At 45.3% G+C, this 22,971-nt stretch overlaps 1 protein-coding gene across 3 annotated transcripts in view; it reads left to right on the top strand.

The window, feature by feature from the left end:
• Positions 1-22,971, top strand: part of CDC42SE1 (CDC42 small effector 1) — a 433,771-nt gene that overhangs the window by 201,936 nt on the left and 208,864 nt on the right. For 2 of the 3 annotated variants that reach the window (XM_069649771.1, XM_069649772.1), the window contains one exon: positions 8,656-8,937. In XM_069649771.1, the coding sequence (XP_069505872.1) occupies positions 8,884-8,937 (54 nt within the window). In that variant the 5' untranslated portion in view covers positions 8,656-8,883. Of the gene's footprint in view, positions 1-3,899; positions 4,041-8,655; positions 8,938-22,971 lie in introns of those variants that run through there. The other variant, XM_069649773.1, reaches the window with a different exon arrangement.

Raw genomic sequence — 22,971 nt, 5'->3', positions numbered from 1 at the left:
GAGGAGCACTGTATATCCTAAGCCTACAACTCCCTCTAGTGGTGACAACCGGCAAAGCTATGCAAATTGGACCACTGTATTTCCTAAGCCAACAGCCCCCTCTAGCTGAGCATTCTGTGCGTTCGGGCTGCCCCTAATGCGCATGACAGCATCGGACAAATATACATCTGGCCTTTTATTATGTAGTAAGATTTCACGAGGTACCAAAGGGCTTCAAAGCCGGTATTCTTTACGGCTCGAAGTTCCAAGTTTTACATGATTTTATGAGTTTGCAGTTGTTATATATGAAGTCTTCGTTTTTGAAATTCTCCGGGGTTGAACAGTATATCGATGGATGTTGTTTGCTGTCCTTTCTATTAGGATTTTATAGTGTAATGTATTCTTAAGATTATATCTTGTTCGATGTATCCATTTTTTGTATTTGATATTTAATACTATTGTTCAGCGCTGTGATGCGCTCGATTGCCATGTACACGCTTTATGACATGTTTAAATACAATGGTCATATTCACTAATGCAAAGCACATACCGTACTAATCCTACTAAATTGGAATGGAAAATGCAATAAAAATGGTTAAGCAGTCTATCATTTGAATTGGGAGGTTCAAAGGGGTATGCTATCTCGGGCCCTAACTCTGATTCGAAAAAACGATAACCCCCCAGGTAAGTGGATAAGTGGTGGCCATTGGGGACAAACATTCACCCTGCTGGTCCAGTTGCAGGAGGTCCAGTTGTTGCTGGTGTAGTGGTCTCTTGAGTCAGGCTAGCAGCTGTAGCAGTCAGTGACTCAGCAAGTGGACAGGTCTGATGATGGATGACCACTTCCACTCCTGCAATATTGGCGGACCCACAGGACACTTCCAAGTGCTTCGGGGACCCTGCACATGGTCAGGAAAACTTCAGGATGTGGTACAGCATAGGCTCTACGCAGGCCCATCTTCACTGCGGAGAGAAGCAGGAGACCAGGTTGAAGTTCCATGAGCAATGGATCTGCAGTTTCTCAAGCCTCCAGGTGAGATGGTACCCATTCAGCAGCTGTGTTCCCTCAAAGGATGGTGGAGGCACTGGGGAATTTCAGTGATGTTAAAAAGGCCAGGGATATTAGGATGGCTGTGCAGGACTTCAGAATGGTTGAGCCCACCCTACTAAGTGAGGAAGGCAGCCAGTGACTCTCTCCACTTGCTGGTTGAAGATGGTCCAGAGATTCCCTGGTGGATGGCTTTGGCAATGCTAGTCTGCAACTGCAGTTGTCCAGCATTTCTTCGTGGTGTCTTCAGACTCTTTGTTCCAGTGGGAGTCTTCCAGAATAGCGCCAAAACCTCACTTTATATCCCTAATCCAGGCGACAATGAAGCCCAGCTCTCCAATGGTTAAAATCTTCACCATTTTAACAGTCAGTTGCGGTCCAGTGATGGGATGCGAGCTGGGCCCGATCTGCCCAGCAACAGAAATCCTCTGCATGGAATGCAGATTGGGAGAAGACGGCACCAAGACCCCGTTTCAGCCAGTTAAGACCCACACAGCCCTAGCTGGGAGTCCATGGCTGGACCCCACGAAAATGCACAACCATTTAAGGCAATTTCCAGCCTCAAAGGGCTTGAAGACTGCCAAAAGCAAGATGACACAAAGAATAGGATTTGTACTAGGAAGAGCAGCTGCTTTGAGTGTATGGTACTCCAAAAAGGCAATATTGCAGTAAAAACACTGGTGCATCGTACCGCGACCACTTTTCTATGCACATCAAAAAAGGGCAACAAAAGTTACTCAACTGGTTAGGGATGCAAGATATCCAGGCTTCTGCTACGGTGACCGGAGCGGCGGCACAGATGCCTCCCCACTTACATCCTGAGGCCGTGCAGTGCACACTGTGCATTTTCCAACTGCAGGTAAGCCCCCCCCTGGGCTCGATGTACCTGAGCATTATGGCGCCACAGCAGACTGACTTGAATATCTGCCTCATGTAATTTGGTTAACTTTTTAGCAGATTCGTTGGTCTGCTGTGTGTGTTTTAATCTGTTGGCCTCACTTGCTCCACGAGGCACGGCCATTCCAAGATGGCTTTTTTCTTTGTCGAACACCGGTGTGCCTTCTCTCCTGCTGCTGGGGGCCTGGGATTGGTCCTGGCCCACTACATCTGGGCGAACGAGAAGGCTGGCTGGCTTGGCCGGCCCTCCTCACAAGGCCCACTCCTGGCCCGGTCTACCCATGTCCACCACGGTACGCCATGTGCCCCCCACCCACCTTCCTTGTTTATGTCCACCAGCACTTACTCCTATCATTTGTCTCGACCTCTGATAGCAGCTTGTCTGCCCCCTTCCCTCCTTGTTCTTCTCCTACCTTGCCCCCCATTGTATTATTCTGAATCGTCACCCAACTTATTATGATAGGCAATTGTCTGTTCCTCTCCTGCAACCTCTTTTCATGCCCCCTCCTCCTCCCCTCCCCCTCTTCTTGTTCTTCATGCACTACAACAATTGTCATCAGACATAGTAATGTTACTGCTATTTTGTCTCATATTTTTTTACTCCCCCCTTTCTCCTTGATTGTTTTCCTGCACTTGCACTATCAGAAATGTCATCAGGCTTATTATGATAGTTATTTGTCACATTCTAAATTGTTTCAAGGACTTCTAAGAATTGTGTACAGGCGCTATTCAAATAAACAATTAACCAAAAAAATCAGGCGGCCCTCCACCTAAGTGGGCTTTCCTATATTACCACACAAAGGAAAACGCATGAGAAAGCTCTTCCTGAATTTGGAGCCATTGTGACTACCATGTGCACCCCAAGCACAACAAGTGAGAAAGGATACAAAGGCCAATACACCATCAGCCAGATGTCCGAGTCCATGACCGATGTACTGGAGGCTCACTTGAAGTCAGTGGAGCGATTGTTACTCCTTTTAAGAAGTATGTTTGTAACCATATGTTGGTGCCGTCCCCTCTTTGCTGTACCAATGCCTTCCTGCTATGCCTGGTTGGCAATCCATGGAGTTGTCCAGTCAGCCATGCATGCTCATGTACAGGTTTCCTTGTCTCCCCCCTATAGATCAATATGAAACAAATGTAGCCGATATACAGATGCACATGGCCCGTCTTAATATGCTGTTTCGATCTAACCTGACTGCAAGGCCTCTGCACAAGGTTTGGTTCAGGCCACAATTCTAAAAATGTCCCCCGACTCCTACCAAAGGGATATGGGCATCTACAACGCTACATTTTCCTTCCAAAACGGACTTTTGTGTCTGTATAATCAGCCATGGTGTTGGGGAGGATGTTGGACCACCATTAAAATGTGACTTCTTAACACTATCCTTCCAAGCTGCCGCTTCTTTGTGCTTGATGGCAGCGTTAATTTTTTTTATTTTTTAAATACTCGAACCTAAATGGAACTTACTAACATTGACTTGTTGCTGGTATGCAGCAGAATCCAGGCCAATCGTTGAATGTGTTATGTTAAAGGTTCTTATCCCGCACACTGTTGCCACCTGCGTGGTTTTGTGGCGCTCTGGTGGATCTGTAAAGCAGGTGTGGGAGGAGGGAAAGTTAATAGGCCCGAGCAGGAGAAAGCGCCAGAGAGCTGTGATGTGCCGTTGGCGGCTTCAGTTCGGTTGACACCATTCACTGAGCGTAGGTGTGTTTTTCGGTCTGTAGCGCCATGTGCTGTTGGGCAAGGCTACGTGTTCTTTTTTACGTCATTGCAGTTAAGTGCGTGGGGTTTGTTGTGCTATAGTGGTATGTTTGTGTTAAGTTCATAGTTTGAGAGGTTTATGTGTGCTAGTTGTCCTATCTGGAGAGATGTTGTCACCGGCACGGCAAGGAGTGCACAGCTGCCATTGCATCAGCCCACGGCTCGTGTTTGCTTGTGTTAGAAGCTGCACAGTTACAAGTTGAGTCTTGCCTCTGCTCACAGCAGGACAAGGCTCGAGCAGACGTCAAGCCACGCAAAGTTTTGCAGGGAGTGCCTCGGCCTAGGCACTGGGTTGAATGAAGGGAAACGGTGAAGGCGGATCGTCGTCCTCCTCGGAAAGCTGAGCTCCGGGTAAGAGGCCAGATGGAGCCCTCTGGTGATACTGGCCTAGTGCAGCACAAGGGGCTGCAACGTGATGATCTCAAACGAGGTCTCGCTCGGAGCCCCTGTTACGAACATGCGCTATCCTAACAAACCTTTTGTTCAAACATTGCCACATTGGACCACCGTTCTTGGGACCATGTGCGTCTTGAATTGAGAAGCTTACATAGCCCCCTTGACAATGCGTAAAGGCCAATGCGTGGATATATTCGGTGCATAAACATGAATTGGATCAAACCTTTAATTGGCGCCTTGAAATAATGTCTGTGCCGTTGGAGGGCTAAACAAGTAGGAGGGCCATTTACGCTTCTGTTGCTTGAAATGAACAGTTGGCTTTTTATATATTGCTAGAACCTCTTGGGTGTAAGAGCTCAGTTGGGAGGTTGGGGGTCTCTGTCCTAACTATAGCCACAATATTCTTTCCTACTAATTGTATCATTATTGCACTATATTGCTGTATTCCCCTGTTTGTACAGTGCTCCGGTGCTTCCCAGCTATGTGTGCACATACATTGTATGGCTTTCTGTTTTTTATTGATGCTCCAGTGTCTTCTTTCTTGTGCAATCTTCTTGTTCATGCATGCTTACCAGTGATCAGATTGTTCATGTGCACAGCCAGTTATTATGTTAACACAGCATTGGGCTCGATGTATTGAGCCATATTTCTACCTCCCAATGCCGTAGTTGTGTTTTTATTTTGAGGCATGTTTAATCGTGATAAAGCCAGAATTCTACTTGGTTAGTGTTTAGTGGATTTAGATGTTCAGTGCTTAGGTGCCCTGCTCGTTTAGTATTTTATATAGTGTAAGCAATATTTCCAATTAATTTTTTTTGGGACCGCTATGTTGCAGACCAGTACAGCAGCCTAGATTAACACCTAAGGGTCCTTTCTGCAGTTTACAAATATTTTATCTCTAAGAGGAAAGGTTGCACTTTCCTGAGTAACGTCTTGTAAGCAAGCTGGAGGCATGGACGTTGTTGGGTGAAGTGGTCAGAGCCGGGCCACTTGGTACATTTAGCTTAAGAACTGGGTTTGCCATAAAGTAGACAAGGCATCTACAAGTTTTATCTGGTAAACTCATTACATTGCGTTTGATGGCTTGTTCTGCTTCGGCCCGCCAGTACAGAACATCATCCCACTTTGACTTCCCTATGTGGAAGCGCATTCTGCCCTTCCTTAAGAGGAGGTCTAATAGAGTTGAGTTAATGAGAACGATGCTGACTTCCCATGATGACTTCTGCAAGTCAGCACCAGGGACATACCCATAGGCCTCACTTACCAGTTGCAAATAATCTAAAAGAAGGAAGCTAGAGTGATGCGCTCGACACCCTGCGGATCATTTTTGACTCCCGCAGAGTGTTACAAACGGTGCTAATGTTAGGAGTAAATGTATGGCATCCGTCTTAAAACCTTTTTTCAATGCCCTATGGTATTGTCTTTGTTAAGAGCGAGCGCATGAAATGGAATTAGTCTGTTCGCTTGGCATTCCCGCTCTACCTGCGAATAGGTTTGGTTTTACGCAATCGTGACTTTCATGCTGGCATGAAAACACTGGATTCCTATGGAATAGGCCTGTGTTTTTTAGCACATGCTAAAAGAAGGTAGATTTCATAGGAATCCATTGTAAATGCCTTTGCCATCATTACAGGAGGGATGTAACTTTTTTTTTGTTTTTTTTACAAACCTTAATGCAATAAGGTGTTTAGACGATTTTGCTATTTTTTTTAATGTTTTTTTTTATTCACCACTACGTGTTGACAATTATGAAAACGGCACGGAAGAGACCTAGCTGCACGAAAGTGAACATGTTGGCATCTTAACATAAAGCCCAAAGAGACCACAGAACCAGCCCTCAGATTCCTGCACTGGCTCCTGATGGACAGACTGATCATTTTTAAAACCATGTTTATCCTCCAGCGGGCTACATCCAACAAACTCCTTACCAGGAACTTCAGATGCACCAACGTTTTCTCCTTCATCAAGTAGGAGCTTGAGGGGTTGACGACTGAACAATAATCTGGTGCAGGTGCCTCCTTATGGAAGCAACTCGCTACCGCTTGGAGATCCATTGACAACCACTTAACTTTAATAGGATTTGAGTGGGTTGGTTAAGGTTACTTCTAGGTGGCATGTAAGGTCTATATTGTTAACACCCCCAAGTCAGGGGGCATTCATGGACAGTAACGGCCTGCCAGCCCATGCCTCAGCAGGCCCATGCAAAGCCATGTAAGCCTCCCCACCCCCCCGCCAAGGGGGTGATTGCTAGTCGCTCTCTGGGGCTCCGTCCGGGACACCACGTGCATTGCATGAGCCCACTCTCTAATATGCAAAAAAACCAAGATGGCCGCTGCCATAGTAAATAGAAAAGGGACATGTTCCCTTTTCTATTTCCAAGGCGGGCGCCGAGGACTGAAGGGAGCCCCGGGACCGGAGCACAAAGCTCCAGTCCAGCAGATAAGTGGGGAGGGGGTAGGTTGCAAGATGTCTTGGAGGGATGGGGTGAGGGTGGGGGCATGGGCAGACAACAGGGATAGGCCCCCCACAATCAAAATGGCACCAACTGGGGAAGGGCTGTACACTGTGTTCTCACCTTCATTTCCGTTAAAACTGTCTGTTCTTGCCTGCATTGGCTGAGATCCCTTCCCTGGGTGCGAATATGTGATAAATGAAGATTAACACGCGTAGGTTCTGTCTAGATCCAAGCTACTCATTGTGGCCCTCCACGTGTTTTGGACTTCAACTCCAGTCAGCCCTAACCAGCACTGTCCCCTACCTCTCCACCTTTTCAGTCCCAAGAGTCAATTAAATTGAATGGAGTAATGGCTTAGCAGGTGAGTGAACACATTTTTGGGCGGGTGACCCCCCCCCCAACAAAAACGTTGAGAGGTATGTTATCCGTGGTAAAGGATTGTGGTAATATTAGTCCAAAGCATCTGGATAGCAACACAATGTATAACCATGTTGACACATCACCATACTAGGCTAGGGCTAGTTTCCACCTACATTAGGGGTCTACAACCTTTGGCTTTCCAGAGGTTTCAGATTAAAAATCCCATCAGCCCAGAATAGTCAATAGTAAGGGATCATGGGAGGTGTAGTCCAAAACATCTGGTGAGCCTCAGACTGCTGACCTCTGATCTACTTATTAAGGGAGGGTAAGCTGCAGTGTTTGGGACACCATGATATTGCCTGACTAATTGCGTAATCGGTCTCTCTAGTTAGTGTTTTATAATGAATGCTGGTATGGGGAGACATCTGAGCTGACCCTTCCATGGGGGGTGTGGACTCCGAATTACATTGTTTCTGCGGTGGTCAGTATCCCAGGATAGTCATTGAGTTGCATCTGTCCAGCTCCAATAGTGGCACAGCCATTCTCTCTTGTGGCAAAGGCCATGCAAGTGTGTGGAGGAATTGTCCCTGGGTTAGTTTTGTGATCTGCCTGAACTGGTCTCCCTGAATCCTACACTAGTATGGATGGCTTCAACTGCTTTCCGGGAGGACCATAGCAAGATGCCTTCCATTGCTCTCCAGAAAGGGGGAGTCTAGGATGATGCGTGTTACTTTGCTCTGTGCCGGTGAGAGAAGGCTTTTAACATACTCTCCCGGGCAGAGGAGGTTAGGGTAGCTGGATGGCTTTTACTGCCCCCACCTGTGATGAGGTTGGGTGGGTATTGAAAGACGCCCTCTACCCTTCTAGGCAGTTGAACAGTAGTAGAATGACCCCCATTAGCTTTGTCTGACTTGACCGGCTAGTGAAAATCATCAAAAGTGTCAAAAGCCATTGTGAGAGCACACAGATTCTAGGCACACCCGTTGCTGCCTGCCAGTAAATATCAGAGTTCCCTTTTTGAAACCCTGCACCTAGATCCCAAATGTCTTGGTATGTCCGTTTATCCCAAAGATAAAAAATGAACACAAAGAGTGGGGAACATTTGGCTTCACCCACAATCCAACCCTGTCTGGATAAGACAGCTGCCGGTTAACCTTATTGCTGCCAAACGTTCAAACGTCTGCTCCCGCTATCAAGTTTTATTGTGACCTCCAAAATTTTAGCCATTTTTTTAAAGAAACCTTTTTTATACAATTGTTGAAAATCCACCCCGCCTCACCAGCAAATAATGTTAAACTAGCACCTGCTGTTGGTTCTTGCCTTAAAACACGCCATACAAACTTCTCACCCCAACATCTGAGTATACCGCATCCCACCTTCATTCATTAGCCTTCCTTCTCTAATTCTTAGAGGTATATCTTCAGTTACGGTTCATTTGTAAAGGTTTGTTCCCTCTCCTTAACAATTACTCTTTGATAGTTATGTGTGAAATGCTTTTTTACCCATGGCTCTTTCGTGCCTTAGAATATCTGAGTATATACAGTCTTGGCTAAGTGGCTGCTCCTTCCAAAAACAAGATGGAGAACTTTCTCTTCCCCATAAAGACTGGAAAGTAGGCCGATGCTTGTAGCGTCTATACCTTGCTTGCTGCACAGTGCAGTAACTCCACTAACTGGTAAATAGCCTGTTCTAAAACTGGATGAAGAAGTAAACCTTTGTTGCAGGACTTTCATTGTCCCCTTTCTTTCCTCGCAGGTCCCACCGCAGGTCAACATCAAAGGGGCTGAGAACCTGCACGCACCATCTGGGATTGCTTTGGGGTTTACACCGAAAAAGGACAGTTTTCAATTTTTCCACCATGGAGTGAGCCTGTCGTGGAAGTGAAGTGCTTTCCCTTGACCACACCACTTTACAACCATTTTGGTGATATCCACAAAGAAAGAGTGACGTGCCGGACTCAAACTGGAAACTACTGACGGGAACATGAGTGACTTTTGGCACAAATTGGGTTGCTGTGTTGTAGAGAAACCACAGCCGGTGAGTAGATTTTGTGGATGTGGTGTGTAGGGGCGGATTAGGGGATAATGCTGTACAGGTGCTGTTAGAGTGGGGGTAGGACTAGGATTCTGGACAGTGGTCCCAAGCGGAATATGAGATGGACTGACAGCATAAAGGGCAGCTGACATAATTTCCTCATGCGCTGTTCCCCTCTCCTATCAATTAAAGCCTATTCACGCCCAACAAAAACATGGGAAGAAAAGCCAGTGTGGTTTGCAACACAAAAGTAGGAAGTACTGTATGGTATACTGTTAATCTTCCACACACACCTGTATTAAGAGGTTGCACACTAGACCTAAAACGCTAACTACCAGTATGCACCTTTTCTCTGAGGAGTGCATCATTTACAAAACATAACTTATGCTCTGATGTTGGGTAGTTTGGAAACCCTTGATAACTGCAGTGAAAGGGCAATGTTTCACTCCCACTGAAACCAATTGCAGCCTCTCACCCAATTCTGTATTCTGGGAGTCATACTGCCAATAGGTTTTTTGGACACATTGGTTTCAGTTGCAAAGGGGTTGGGATAGGTAGAGTAAAGGTAGATATTCATTCAATAAACTTTTAAACATAAAATAAGTATTCCCTATGATCTATGCATGACCTCGCCCTTCGTAATCTGTCTAGCACACAGCCCTGAAGCAAGGTAGTGGATGTAGGTATGCATGCTCCCTCTAAAGACCACTCTCTTTGAACGCTAATGAAAATTTCAGACTAATGTCGACTACTACATCACAATCAACACTGACCACACGAAAATGGATGTTGCCCTTGTAGGTCCAATATTAGCAAACTTTAAGCCATGGGTTCCTGTTTCTGGTGGTATAGGTGCTACTTCCTGTCAAGATGCAATCTCCATTTCTAAGGCCATGTTCTAAACTAGACAATATTGCGCGCAGGTGGAAACACCACAATATTTACCCCCACCCCATGTTGCTCCTCCACTGCTACCATGCACTGCACTCCTTCTGCAAAACCATTAGATCATTATACTGTTTTATTCACCTATACTTAAAATTAATATGTAGAACATGTCTACAACCATGTTACAAACAGGAATGTATGTTCATTATCCCTAGTTTATGTTCATTGTGGGCAGTCTCCTAGATGTTGCTGCCCAAAATCGTCTAAATTGCTGGTCTGTAATCTTTTTTTCTAAAAATGTTCTCTGTTGGAAGCATAGTTGGTATGCAAAATTATAAAGTAACCATAACTATTGCACATATTTTCTAACAGATCTATTTCACCCCCCCCCCCCACCAAAAACATGCAATAGTTCAATGAACAATCCGTTTTTCTGGTTTACAAGCAAATTCACGTTCAAGCTTATTACTGTGCCAATTTAATGCCACAATGTATATTTCTTTTGAAAAAAACGAGCACAGGAAAGAAAAAAGAGAACCACAACTTAATTTAAGAAATATATTTGAAAAAACACTAATTTCAAATTTGGTAGGCACAAATGACACTTTATTATAAAGCTATGATTCCTTAAGACTAAGTAACTGCTTCATTAAGTATTTTATTTTAGCCACTTAACAGGTCATTGAGTTAGTAAACCATTTGTTGTGCTGTGAAATCTATTCTATGCTAAATCATTATTCTCTTTGGACTAGAATTATTTGGGCTACGTTATCTTTCCTTGGCATTGATCCAGCTAACAGTTTGGATTTACAAACTTTCCTAATAGGACGTATAATATGAAAAAGGTTTCAATACCTGTAGGTGTGACTTACATTTTGACTACTGGTCAACTCCTTTCAATGAAGATCCTCCTTATCTTGTAAATATTCCAGCGTGTGGTGGAAAAAATTACCACTCAAGATTCCAGTGGATTGGTGAACAATTTATTAGTAAAAGCAATAACCCCACAAGACTTTGGAGCAAGGGAGACCCCCCTCTCGCTCTGTGCACCGTTCCTATATACCCAAAGAAACGCATGCATTTCAATGGAAAGGGTAGTCCAGACATGGCAAGAAATTGTATTGGAAATAATGTTGCCAGCAGGACACAAATCCCCACAATCCAATCCTTTGATACCAGCTGTGCCCTTTTATGATGTTAGTGTTGTCAGGTAGGGCAGTATATTGTAATCCAATTAGCAAAGGTGAATATATTCCTCAAAGATTCACACACGCTCTGAGGCAAGCGAGAACACTTGTAATATGATTTCTGTATGCTAATGCCATGTTTCCTAAGAAAGCGGGATCCTGAAACACGCTTACATATGCCAAAAAGGAAACTTATCAGAAGCAAAAGATGGGAAGTAGAACATTTCTACACGCTAGGCGAAGAGTCTTCGTTGCAAACCTATGTGCAGTGAACTCTAAAACCTTGTCTTGCACAAGCATGAAACAGTTGTTTAAACATGGCAGTTTGCAGAACCTGCTCAATATTATAATGCAGTAATATGCAGGAGGGGACATACAATATTCAATTACCATATTTTCCCCCACAAGTGCGAACAATCATTGTATGTGCTGGTAGACCGTTCACTTCGATTTATCTGAATCTTTTTACCTTCGCTCTGATGAATTCTGTCTGCGATGTCAATGATCATGACATATTTTAAATTACATTACAGTAATCTTGAAACACGTATTGACATCACATTTACCTGCAATCATGCTTGATAATTCACCCTCTATCACTCAAGCTGCCAATGGCACATAAAAGCTCTCTTGCTGTCACGACCCTCGCCCAAAACCCCCTTTGGCAAACCCATTGGCCAGGTGGAGTTAGGACTCTGGCCTCTAGAGCCTGGCATCCTCTTCAAAAGTCCTCATGGGGCCAGTCCTGGCGCCTATGGCGCCAGGCTCATACACCATGAACAACAATGTGCTTGGGAACTACTTTATTGTATTGTCAGCCAACATGGAGGCATCCACATAGCTTGGTTCCTAAGAACCAAGCTATGCGGTCTAGAGTTTTGGGTGTGGCAGGCCTGGAACTACTTTCCTTGGTACTACTTTACCTGGGCTATATAAACCACACCCTGACTGCAGAACATGCTTCGTGTTACTTTGCAGCTTGCAACGTGACGCTCGCCGTGTCCAGCTATTCCCTTGAACCTCGGAGAAGCAGAACCTGCAAGGAGACAAAAGGAACATCGTTGGCAGCAGCATCTTACCTGCAGTCTTCATCTTTAAACACTCGCAGCTACTGAGAACAGCTTCCTCGAATCCGCACGCCTCCCGGACAGGCCTGGAACTACTTTCCTTGGTACTACTTTACCTGGGCTATATAAACCACACCCTGACTGCAGAACATGCTTCGTGTTACTTTGCAGCTTGCAACGTGACGCTCGCCGTGTCCAGCTATTCCCTTGAACCTCGGAGAAGCAGAACCTGCAAGGAGACAAAAGGAACATCGTTGGCAGCAGCATCTTACCTGCAGTCTTCATCTTTAAACACTCGCAGCTACTGAGAACAGCTTCCTCGAATCCGCACGCCTCCCGGACAGAACGACCTAAAAGAGGAATTTAGAGGCAACATTAAAGAAAGCTGTAGAGACATTTACAAATTACGAACTGCTCAAAAGGCTTACCTGCCTGGTCGCCTCTCGGCTGGCACCACTCCGGACATTCCACTCGCGCTGAAGAACACCGCGACCTACAAGGAAGGAAAACACAGGTTAGCAAAGGCAAGACTTTGCAGCGCTGCGCATAGCGCTTACTTACCGCATCATAGCGCTCTCAATGCGCCATCATTTACCAGCGGGGCTCAACCAAGCCAGTTTGCCGTGCTGAAGCTCTGCATACCTAAGGGAGAAAAAAGAAACATTTTAAACAAAGAAAGGCATGCAGGATAGCAACAAAATTAAAGAACAGCAATAAGACCTACCTGAACAATATCAAACGGGCCGGCCTCCGTGAAGTAACTGGACCGCACTCGCCCATGAAAGACAACGTGCCCCTGCAAAGAAGGCAGGACGGAGAGCACGCCTAATTCTACCACAAGGTGAGGAGAGGGAGCCAGAGGGACTAAAAGCATACGGGGGTGGAGGGAGGATGCTTACCCCAGTCGGTCAGTCTTGAACACAGTCCTCCTGTATTTTCAGGCAGAACCTTCCCCGCAGACCACATCAGGGCAAAGCTGAGGAGCATACCAGCGAGTAACCCAGCTGGGTGGCGTCCCTGTGGATATCGGGTGAGCGTAACACTTGCTCTTCTCCCTCTCAACCCCACTAATAAACCCCCAAACCTTTCCCATTGCAGATTCACCAGAGCGCCAAGGGACCATGCAAGTGGCCTGCGCGCATGGTGAAAGATCCTTTAACATAAGATAACAAATCACAATCTGCTGTAAAGAGCCTTGGTAACAACATGCACCTGTCGGGGAAATGGAGTACTTGTGTAAGAAGAAGTCAAGCAATCCAACATAACCTTTAATAACTTGGCAAGTTTTTTTTATATCTTTCCACTTACCTACGAGTTAGTAGATTTGTACAGTGGCATGTACGCTGTCCTCAGTCAAGCGATCCCGTTTGATAACTGCAGTGACGGTTTGGCCCGCATTAAATTCTGAAATCCAGTCTAACACTAAAACAGCCTGCCATCAGGTCCACTGTCTAAGGTATTGGCCATATTGGACTTACATAGATAGTAGGTTAACCTATCCTGGGAAAACCTTTTAACATGGACTTTTAATTTTAACACTAGACCAATCATGAGAGTATATGGTCGTATGATCTCAATACCTAGTGTAGCAACAAATATAAAATGTCACCATCCACAAGCCAAAACACTTGGCATTGTTAAGGTTTATTTTCTACCTTTGCATCTACATCTTTCCAAAGAAAATAACACAAATGCATGCATGAAATTGCTACTGGACACATACAGCATCAAAGGAAGTAACCCCCTTAAGCGCATTCCCCTCAGACTTCACATTTTCAATGTTTCCAACTCCTTGCACCTTTGCTAAAACTGAAGGTCCAGAAACAAACATAACGGATAGCGATATTGCTTCCCCCCTACCCCTACTTACTCAAGATTTTTGTTATTGTCTTCCAGTAAAACAGCATAGTTTGGCATGGCGACTCCATGTCATCTGAACAGGTGTTCTCCAGTCCTGGGCATTCAAGTAACAGATCAATGGATTTTGGCAGTTGCCTTTTTTGTTTCAACCGATTAACATACCCACATTTTAAAAGGATTTACCCCAGTGGTGTCAGATGGCATGGAGTCATTCATTTGACTGCCCTAAAATGTTCCACAAACAACTTGCTACAAGACCATAAATGAATGCCAGATCCTCCTTTCCTCATATATTAAGCCTTCCTTTGGCCATTTACTTCACTGTTCCACCACTGCCCCCACAACCTCCTGCAGGCATCCTCTGGCACTTTGGATTAAGCCAGCACAAAAGCCTGGTTAGTCCATGCTGGTGCTATGGAGCAATGGTCACTCTGCCCAGTGTCGCAGAGGGGGGCACACATTCCCCCTCCCCCTTACCCAGATGTCCTAAGCCCCACGTTAATACTGCCAAACAATAACTCCTACTGCATAGTTCTCTAAAACTATGGCTCTCTAAACTCCCTCTGGGATTTCCTATGCGTCACCATTCTATCCAGATGTTAGTGTACTACAGAGAATTGGGAGGTGCCTTGCAGACGCACAACCAGCTTTATCTTCCACTCTCCCTTTCTCCTCTGCTTCTTCTCCCTCCCTTTCTAGACTCTGCCTCCACACCTTCTACCTTTTCTGTCGCTCTCTCAGAATCTAGTCTTCACCTCTCCACTCTTTGATGTAACCTCTCCTCCACTCTGATTCACTGCTAATCTACACTACTACTCCTCCCCCTCCCACCTCCACTACTGCTGCTAATACTCTCCTCGCTCCAAACCACTACTGAAACACCCTCCGTTCACTCAGTAACATCCCTTCACAATCACTCCCATAACTACTTTACCTGTCAACTCGCCACGGAAACACACACTCTAAACTGCAGAGCTACATCCGCTCCTACGCTGCCAGCACCTCCCCTTATCCAACAATCCTCTCCACAAACCACTGCTCCTTCCTTCCTACCTCACTCCTGCTGGTCTCTTGATCCTACTCCACTGCTGATCTCACCTGGAAAACCCACACATCCCTGTCCCCTGCTTACATTTACCTCCCTTTGTACTGATTGGCCAGCATTCGCTGGCCAATCAGGGCCTGGATTTCCCTTGCAGGATGTGTATGGGGAAGTCTTCAAAAGGGGGGATAAGCACGCCCACTTTTTCCACGCAGACGTGCTGTGTAATGGCAATAGTAGCGTAGTCCAAGTTTGTGTTTCATAGTTTGCTTCCCCAGGACCTTCTTGGTAAGTTTGGGGAATAGTCCGTGATGGTCTAGGAGATTGCTGCTTCTGGGTGCACACTGACAGGTGGCTCCCTGGTCCTGTGCGGTGGGTTGGTGCATGCCTGCGTCTCTTTCTTACCTGACTGCTGCTGCGATCTTGTCTACGTGGCACTGTGCTGGTCTTTACAGTCTTGTTTTGTTGGTATGTCGGGCAAGCTGATTTTCTGGTTTTCTCTTCCATGCTCTTGTCCTTAGTCATGCTGTTATCTGCAACAGATGAAAAACTATGCCAAGCATTTGTAATTGGAGAAAAGGCTGGCAATAAGGGTCTGCAAAGTAGCATGCTGGCACCAGGGTTGAGAACAGGAATTGGGTCTCCTTTTGGGGTCCCACTCATGGTCAGGACTGGTGATGGCTTCCCTAATGACAAGGCCAGGTTAATGGCCTTGTCGCTCACCTCTACCCTTTCCCCATGTCCTCTTCTCCCCACCTTTCCTGGTGAATGAACAGTATGCTGACAACCGTGAAGGGCATGGCCTGTCACTGGTTTGAATCTTCTGCCCATAAGGTAATATTGAAGAGTATATACTGTCGATTAAATAGGCAGAACTTTTACCTCGATGATGGAGTAGTTTATTTCTCAGAGCTGTAGTCTACTATTGATAAAACAAAATTTTGGTTTCTCCTTGCCCTCCTCCACCTGAGATAGTAGGGCCCCCAGTCCAACCATCGGTCTGAAGAATGATTTTACTTTTCCAAATTAGGCATAATTAGGAGGGAGGTCTGACATAAAGCGCTTTTTAGTTTTTCCCCAAGGTTGTGGGGCAGTTTAAGGATGCTTAGTTTCCAAAAGAGTTGCTAATTTGGGAGGTGGGGAGCCTTCCTGAAAAATCTATAAACGGTGTATTCGGCCATTGACTGCATCATGGGGAGTAGAAGAATCTAAGCAAGCCAGGTTATTCTCCCCTACATCGTGCTGCATAGAGGTTAACAGGCCGACCCTGCCTCCCAAACTGTTGGATGTTTTACCCGCACCGAGACATGGTCTTGTCCAATTGCCTGCATCAGGGGGAAGGAATGTGGTCATTGGGGAAAAGATGAGGTCGGGAGGGCCCACTGCCTTTCAGCCAGGGAACCGGGGTGCAGGCTTTCAATAGAAAGGGAACATTCTCAAGTGGCGCAACTAAGCCTGCTCTGTGCCTTGGAAATATCCACTGTTAGGAAACTAGAAAGATCATGTGTATACGATGCAGCCGTCTCTTCATTTTTATACTATGCAATCAAGTGTTCTGACATTCATCATCTGTTACAGTTTACACTGCAGAGCCATCACTCAGGCAGAAGCTGTAGGTATGCAAGCTTACTGAGGAGCCACCCACATTGAAGTTTGGAGTTGCTCGAACTAAAGCTGGGCATTCTTTATCCAGAATTCGCACAACTTCAGCGTGTCTGGGATTGCGGGCTTAAAGCCTCTTATTTTTTTCTATAGCATGGTTAGTAAATCATGCATTGTGCTCGTTATTGGGTCTTGAGTAGTGTGCCAGCATGGCAACATCTAAGAGGCCTTTAGGGCTTTGGGCATCTAGCAGTAAACAGTTGGGCGTGTGTGTTTGTAGCACACACAGCAGGTACGATCCATGAGACTAAATGAAGGCTTGGCAGAAAGTCCATTCTGAGCTGAAGAGAACAAGTGATTTATAGCCACGCAGAACAAGGGCTTCCGTAGAAGTGTTCCCAAGATTGCAGTTGTGCAATCTCCTCGGCAAATAGGCCGGCTATTGTGTGAATAGTGGCTGCACTTGATCGTGAGTTGTGGCTGTGTGGCATGCTAGGTTGCAGACTTGGGAGAAGAGATTCTTGTGGACAGCTTTGTCCAGACGGCCTTAAACTGCATCTTATGCACCACGGTGGAGTAATGGTGAAAGGGTCACTGTTCCAGAGACCTACGAGAATATTTGCTGCAGAAGATTGTACCAACTGAAGTTTGTTGATTTTATTTCGGTATGCTTAGGTACAGTGATTTGTGTTGGTATAATGAAGCAAGGATGTAGTCTTTAAAAACATAGATGTTGGGCAGCCAAGTAGAGTAGGAATCACTTTTAACGATTCAAGTTTGAATATTGTAGGCATGACTTCTTTTCTCCTGAGGATTCAAATGTTGGTCGCCAAAGCTGCAGGGAGGGCTTTTCTTGGTTGACCTGTTGGGCCGAAGAGGGCGTGCAGAGCGATTTGCAGTCCACTTCATATTGATAATTTGTGTTGAGGCAGAGCTAGTTCTGGTTAATCCACTAAGATCTTTATGAAGCATGGAGACAAAAAAATGGATGTGCCCCATGCCTACTTTTAGGGTGAACCATGAAATTGGACACTTCCAGGCAAGAGATTAAATCAAAAAACAATCCATGGATAACATTAAACATGTTTAAGTGAAAGGACAGCCCAAAGCTAAATTTAATACATCATTAATCTCATCCCGGTCAAATACTATCTGAACGTGAAATAATCTGGTAAATGAACCCCACTAATGGGTTTTTTAAGGAACATTCTCTATTCTATCATCTATTTATGAGAAGAAAGACATATGAGAATCTATTGCATACATATAAAAAGGTCCACATATTTTTAAAAACAGTTTAAAACAAAACTTTCAGGCTTACAATAAAATATAGTATGTACAATTAAAATACTATCTTTTCCCAGAAATTATCAATGAAGTCAAAACAAGTTACTACCCATCTGTACATTTTATCCCAATATGTTCAGCTTCCACACATAAAAAGATGTACACATCATCCTAAAAGCAGTAATCAAAGATCATCCAAACGTTTACATTTTTATCGTATATTTCAGTGGAGTTAATCTCCTAGCATATATCACCACGTCTCATGTGTAGACTGATCAAACGTACAATGCAAATGTTATTAAAATGTAGATCGGCATCAGTGTGAGTACTGGAAGGGTGTGGAAGGAGGAGACTGACTGTGATGCTGGAAATGCATTGGAGGGACATGGCCTCCATGTCCTTGTCCTGAATGTGTTCTGTGTTATTTTCTGTACCGGAGTCCAGTTGGGGCACCTGGCAGTGCAGCTCTTTCACTTTTTTGTTGTGGTGAACTGAGACCTTTGGGATACCCTTATGGCACCCATCGATAGGGGTACAACTCTGTACCCCTATTGTATGTTTTTGGGCACCTGTGTGCGGCAGAGAGCAGGGTATGGGCTGGTGGCAGCTTCATGCTGATATGACAGGAGCTCTGGGTATCCTCCATTTTGGGATACCCTGGCCCTGCCTTGCAGAAGACAAGATGGCCCCTGAGCCTCTTGGTTTCTATTGCCTGTTACCTTGTTTTCCCAAAAGCCTTGGAATCCCTGACTCCGTCCCTTCTCCTGACTGACTGTTGGGTGGAAGAACCATATATGTTAGTGTGTGGAAGTCCAGGCCAGACTGGCTGGAGCCTTCCCAGTGACTGTATATTGTGGGTACACCCTTGGGATGGGACCTGTGTGAATAGAGTGTGTGACCAATATGCATTCTATGTTATGGGTGTCTGGTTTCTGTGTGTGTGACACAATGAATGAGACAACCCTGCCTGAAACTGACATGAATGTGGTGTGATGTGCTGAAAGTCTGGGTGCTTGCCCCAATATACATTCCTTGTTATGGGTGTCTGGGTGGAAGTGAAGGGCCTAAATACCTGTGAGCCTGATTGCCTGCCTGCATGAATGCCCTTCTGTGTGATTGGCTGAAAGTCCATCTGGAAGAAGATGATTGCTGCTGCATTTCCTTTGAAGTAATCTAAAAGCAGTCGAGTCTCTCAAGGACTGATCCGAGAGGGGACCTGGCTAGGAGGCCTCGTCCCGAGCTATGAAGGACCATTGTGCATAAACTGTTAGCACCTGGACATCGAGAGGCCATGGAAGTCCATTGACCGGGGTTCAGAAGATTTTCGTGACCGCTGGAAGCCAGTCCTATTGTGTCACCCAGAAGCGAGGACATCTTGACGCCCTGCTGCTCGACACCCGGAGGCGAAAAGCTCTGCATCGCCTAAGAACATTTGAACGAGGGCTCCCTTGGCACCACCGTCAACCACTTAGTTCCACCAGAGAATGTTGAGGTTGCCGGCTACTGGGGAAAGTCCGCCGGTGGGTTTCCCACCACCAAAAGCTGACAAAGATGTCCCGAGGACACGGACAGAGTGAAGATTCAAGGTCCAGATCATGGTCGAGTCCCGATCACTGAAGCTATCCCGAGGTATGTGCTGCGTCTGCCGCACCGAAAGGTCAGAGAACTGCCAAACCTGACTCCCAATGCCCGCTGCTGGGCCTGCAACCATCAGTCTTCTTTGCTGCACAGAACACTTTGCATCGAGGTGTACCATAAGGGTTCGACTTTTCTTCGAGGATCTCAGTGCCCAGTGGCTCCTGCTTTAAAGGGAGTCCAACCTCGAGGGACACCGTCGATAGACCATCGAAGAAACTCTTCCACTTCAGGTACATTGGGGTGGTTGAACATTTTGACCAGGAAGCAAGACTTGTTAAGCATTTATGGACTGGGCTTGTTAATACATTTATTACAGGGTTCCCAGGTGGGGGGGGGATCCTCACTCAGAATTGTGCCTCTATACCTAAAGAAAGCATTTTGCCATTTTCTAACCTTAACCTGCCTTCCTTCCTTATTATCTATGTTGATACATTTTGTTGCATGATTTCTATGCTCCATTATAACAGCCAGCAGTTGATGCATTTTAAAGGCATCTAAAGCCCAAGTATGGTACATTGTATATATTTGTCATCTTAGAATTGCCAGAGCACTAAGTGTTAATGAATTGTGTATATCTCTGAACCTTATTTTTTATATAACGAACTGTGTTGGCACACAGCATAGTGTGTGGACATTCCTTTGTGGGGGCTTGGGGACTCACTGTACTTAAGAACCTGCTGCATCACCTCTTGAGTGTGTAAGCCTTGGTTGCTCATCAATTATTGTTGCTGAATTATTTGTGAGAAAAGGAAAAACCCTATCTGACCCTATTACTAAGAGGGGTTTCCCTGCCTCACCTTGATGCTAAAGATATGGCTGGATGCCCACAATGAAAAGTCCACCATCCTGTGTCAAAACCCATTTCCTTCCATTAATCTTCTAACTAAACTAAAAGGCAGGTGACTCTTCTTAATGCAGACAAATGTCTCCCTTCTTCTATAAAGCAAACTGCCATGCAAGTAGTCTACAGGGACTATTTCCTGAGGGAATGGCTCCCTTCCCCAAATGCAGTTCTTGTCAAATGCAGCACACAAAGTTCCAGATTGACAGAATTCTAAATTAAAAAATAAAGTAAAGTGCCGACTCAAAACCTTGGTACCAAGAGAGTGCCTCCCTTTCTCAGGCTTCTCACAATGTTCACAAATAAAGCAATGCTCCAACTCAAAAATCTCGAATTCCAGAAAAATGACTCCATTCCCTTGGCTTTTATCACAATGTTCACAAACACCAAGGAGAATGACTCCTTCCCCATGTCTTTCTTTAGGCTTCTTGTCTCACAGCCCACCTGGTTCACTATACTGCTAGGTACTGTGACTATGAAGAACAGTGCTGATCTTCTTTGGAAGGGTGCAGGACCCCGACTCGCATTTCTTCTTTAATGACCTCCTGGGTATGCTTTTTTCGCTCTCCTGCTAATTACAATCAGATGGCCAACAATATGAGGTGCTCTTTCTTGTGGTATGGGTCCCAGACCCTGTATTTGTGATCTCCTCTGCCCAGTTGTATTGTATACAACCTTCTTAGTCCCCCAATGCCTTTCGGCCACCCATGTACCTTGCTTCATGGTCAGCGAGGGCTCTGGACTCTCCAGGGAATTTGCTAGCAGCAGTGGGACTTCTGGTACTGCCGAGGATTTAAGTGGTGCTGCAGTCGCTCTGCAGTCTCCCTTCTTCTTCTTGTTGCATGATTCGCTTCCTCTGTGCTTCTCCAACCTCGAGGATGCCAGGCACCTTTGTCCACTGACTTGTTTGGTCGTTCTTCCCCCGACCAGGGTCACACCTTCATGCTCTCTCCTTGGTGTACCGGACTGCCTACGTGCTTCCTTCGCGGTTTCTCCAGGAAGGATTAGACAAACTGTGAAGTCTTTCTTCCATTTTTATCATCGGGTTGGAGTTGCTTGTTCCCAGGTCTCTGGGGAACTCTGCATTGCTGCAGCCTTTTCCTCGTTTCAGTATTGATATTATCATCCTCACCTGGGTCACTTGTGCTCTTCTTCGCCCCAGTTTCCACACATGGCTCACACAGGTGGTCCCTACTCTTCTCTGTCCCAGTACCTTTTAGGAAGGTTAGAATCATTCACTATTGAAGTGAGTGGGATTATGGAACCCTGTGGTGGGTAGGAGCATAAGGGAAGTGGTGATATGTTTCGGGCATTCTGCATATTCCCCTAACAGTCGTCCCTTGTCTGACAATGGGGGGGGATCCCTCCCCATGAGATCCACCCGCTCAGTAACACCCCTGGGGGAACTATCGGGTAGCAGCCTCACCTCCCTGGCATCATGGGAATGGGCGCTCTCCACCTAGAGGAGAAAGGACAACATCTGAAGATTTGTCGCAGACCCACACACATGATTAACAACATGAGGTGTAGTGCTCTGGTTTAGTACTAAATGCTTTTTGGTGAACAGTGATGATGGACTGGTTGTTCACTTCTCATTTGCCTCTTCATGTTCAGTTTGTCTCCCCTGTCCCATCTGGTCTCTCATAGCCCCTTATTTTTTGCTTTAGAATATTTAATATTGCCGTAGAACAGTGTATATATGATTTCTTGTTCACCTTCCATATTCCGTTTCAATTTAAATGGGTCTTTCAGGTAAGCGGCTGCTGCTGTTCTTTAGAATTGCTCAGTAAATAGTTTCAATTCCCACCTTTTCTGATTGGTTGCAGGGCATATGACCGTTCTTATCGGCACTCTAAAGCCTTCATAAAGCATCTGGGATTTAATTTTTAAGTTATAGATGGTTAGTTCTTGATCGCATCATACCGAATTATGAAACGCCCTCCTAGTCGAGCCAATTTAATCCATATAAAATAGGCCCACATATATGTAGAAGATAGATCAGTCAAAGGTACAGTGCAAATGGTCTTAATGTACACATGAGATTTGGAGCAGCCAAGTTGTGACAATTTTTTTAATGTTAATTAAGGGGTACCTAGATGCATATTTCATACATAAGGATGGTCCAGTAGGTAATTTGTCAAAACCGTGGGAAACCTAACAGTATTGCAGGATGTGACCTTCTGGATTGGCGTGAATAGTAAATAAAGAAGTCTTGAAAATACACAAGTCATTGAAATGTATTTATTCAATTTCATGTTTTGAAGAGGAGATGGTGATTTATTAAATGTGACTTCACTCAGTTGTCTGTTCACATAAAATGTTCTATGTAATCCATTTATTCGCTTTATTGATTTTAATAGTTGTGTTGAAATAATTCTGTAGAAAGTCAGTGGTTTATCTGGGCTCCTTTAACACATTATCCCATGGATGACGTAGGGGTCTGCCTTGCATTGTGAAGCTGGCACGGATATCCCTACAGATTGTATGGACTGTTTGACAGTGTGACTAGGGGCCCAAAAAGGATGTTGACAACGAGCTTGGACCCTGGGGGGCTCTGCAAGGGATCAACCCTGCTTTGGCAGTTTTAACTGGATCAAAAGAAAAGCAAATAAAGTAATGCTAGAG

The sequence above is a fragment of the Ambystoma mexicanum genome, chromosome 1p, assembly GCF_040938575.1.
Source record: "Ambystoma mexicanum isolate Mex_15411 chromosome 1p, UKY_AmexF1_1, whole genome shotgun sequence".
Classification (NCBI taxonomy): domain Eukaryota; kingdom Metazoa; phylum Chordata; class Amphibia; order Caudata; family Ambystomatidae; genus Ambystoma; species Ambystoma mexicanum.
The sequence above is the reverse complement of the archived record's forward strand: the minus strand, read 5'-3'. Positions and strand labels throughout refer to the sequence as shown.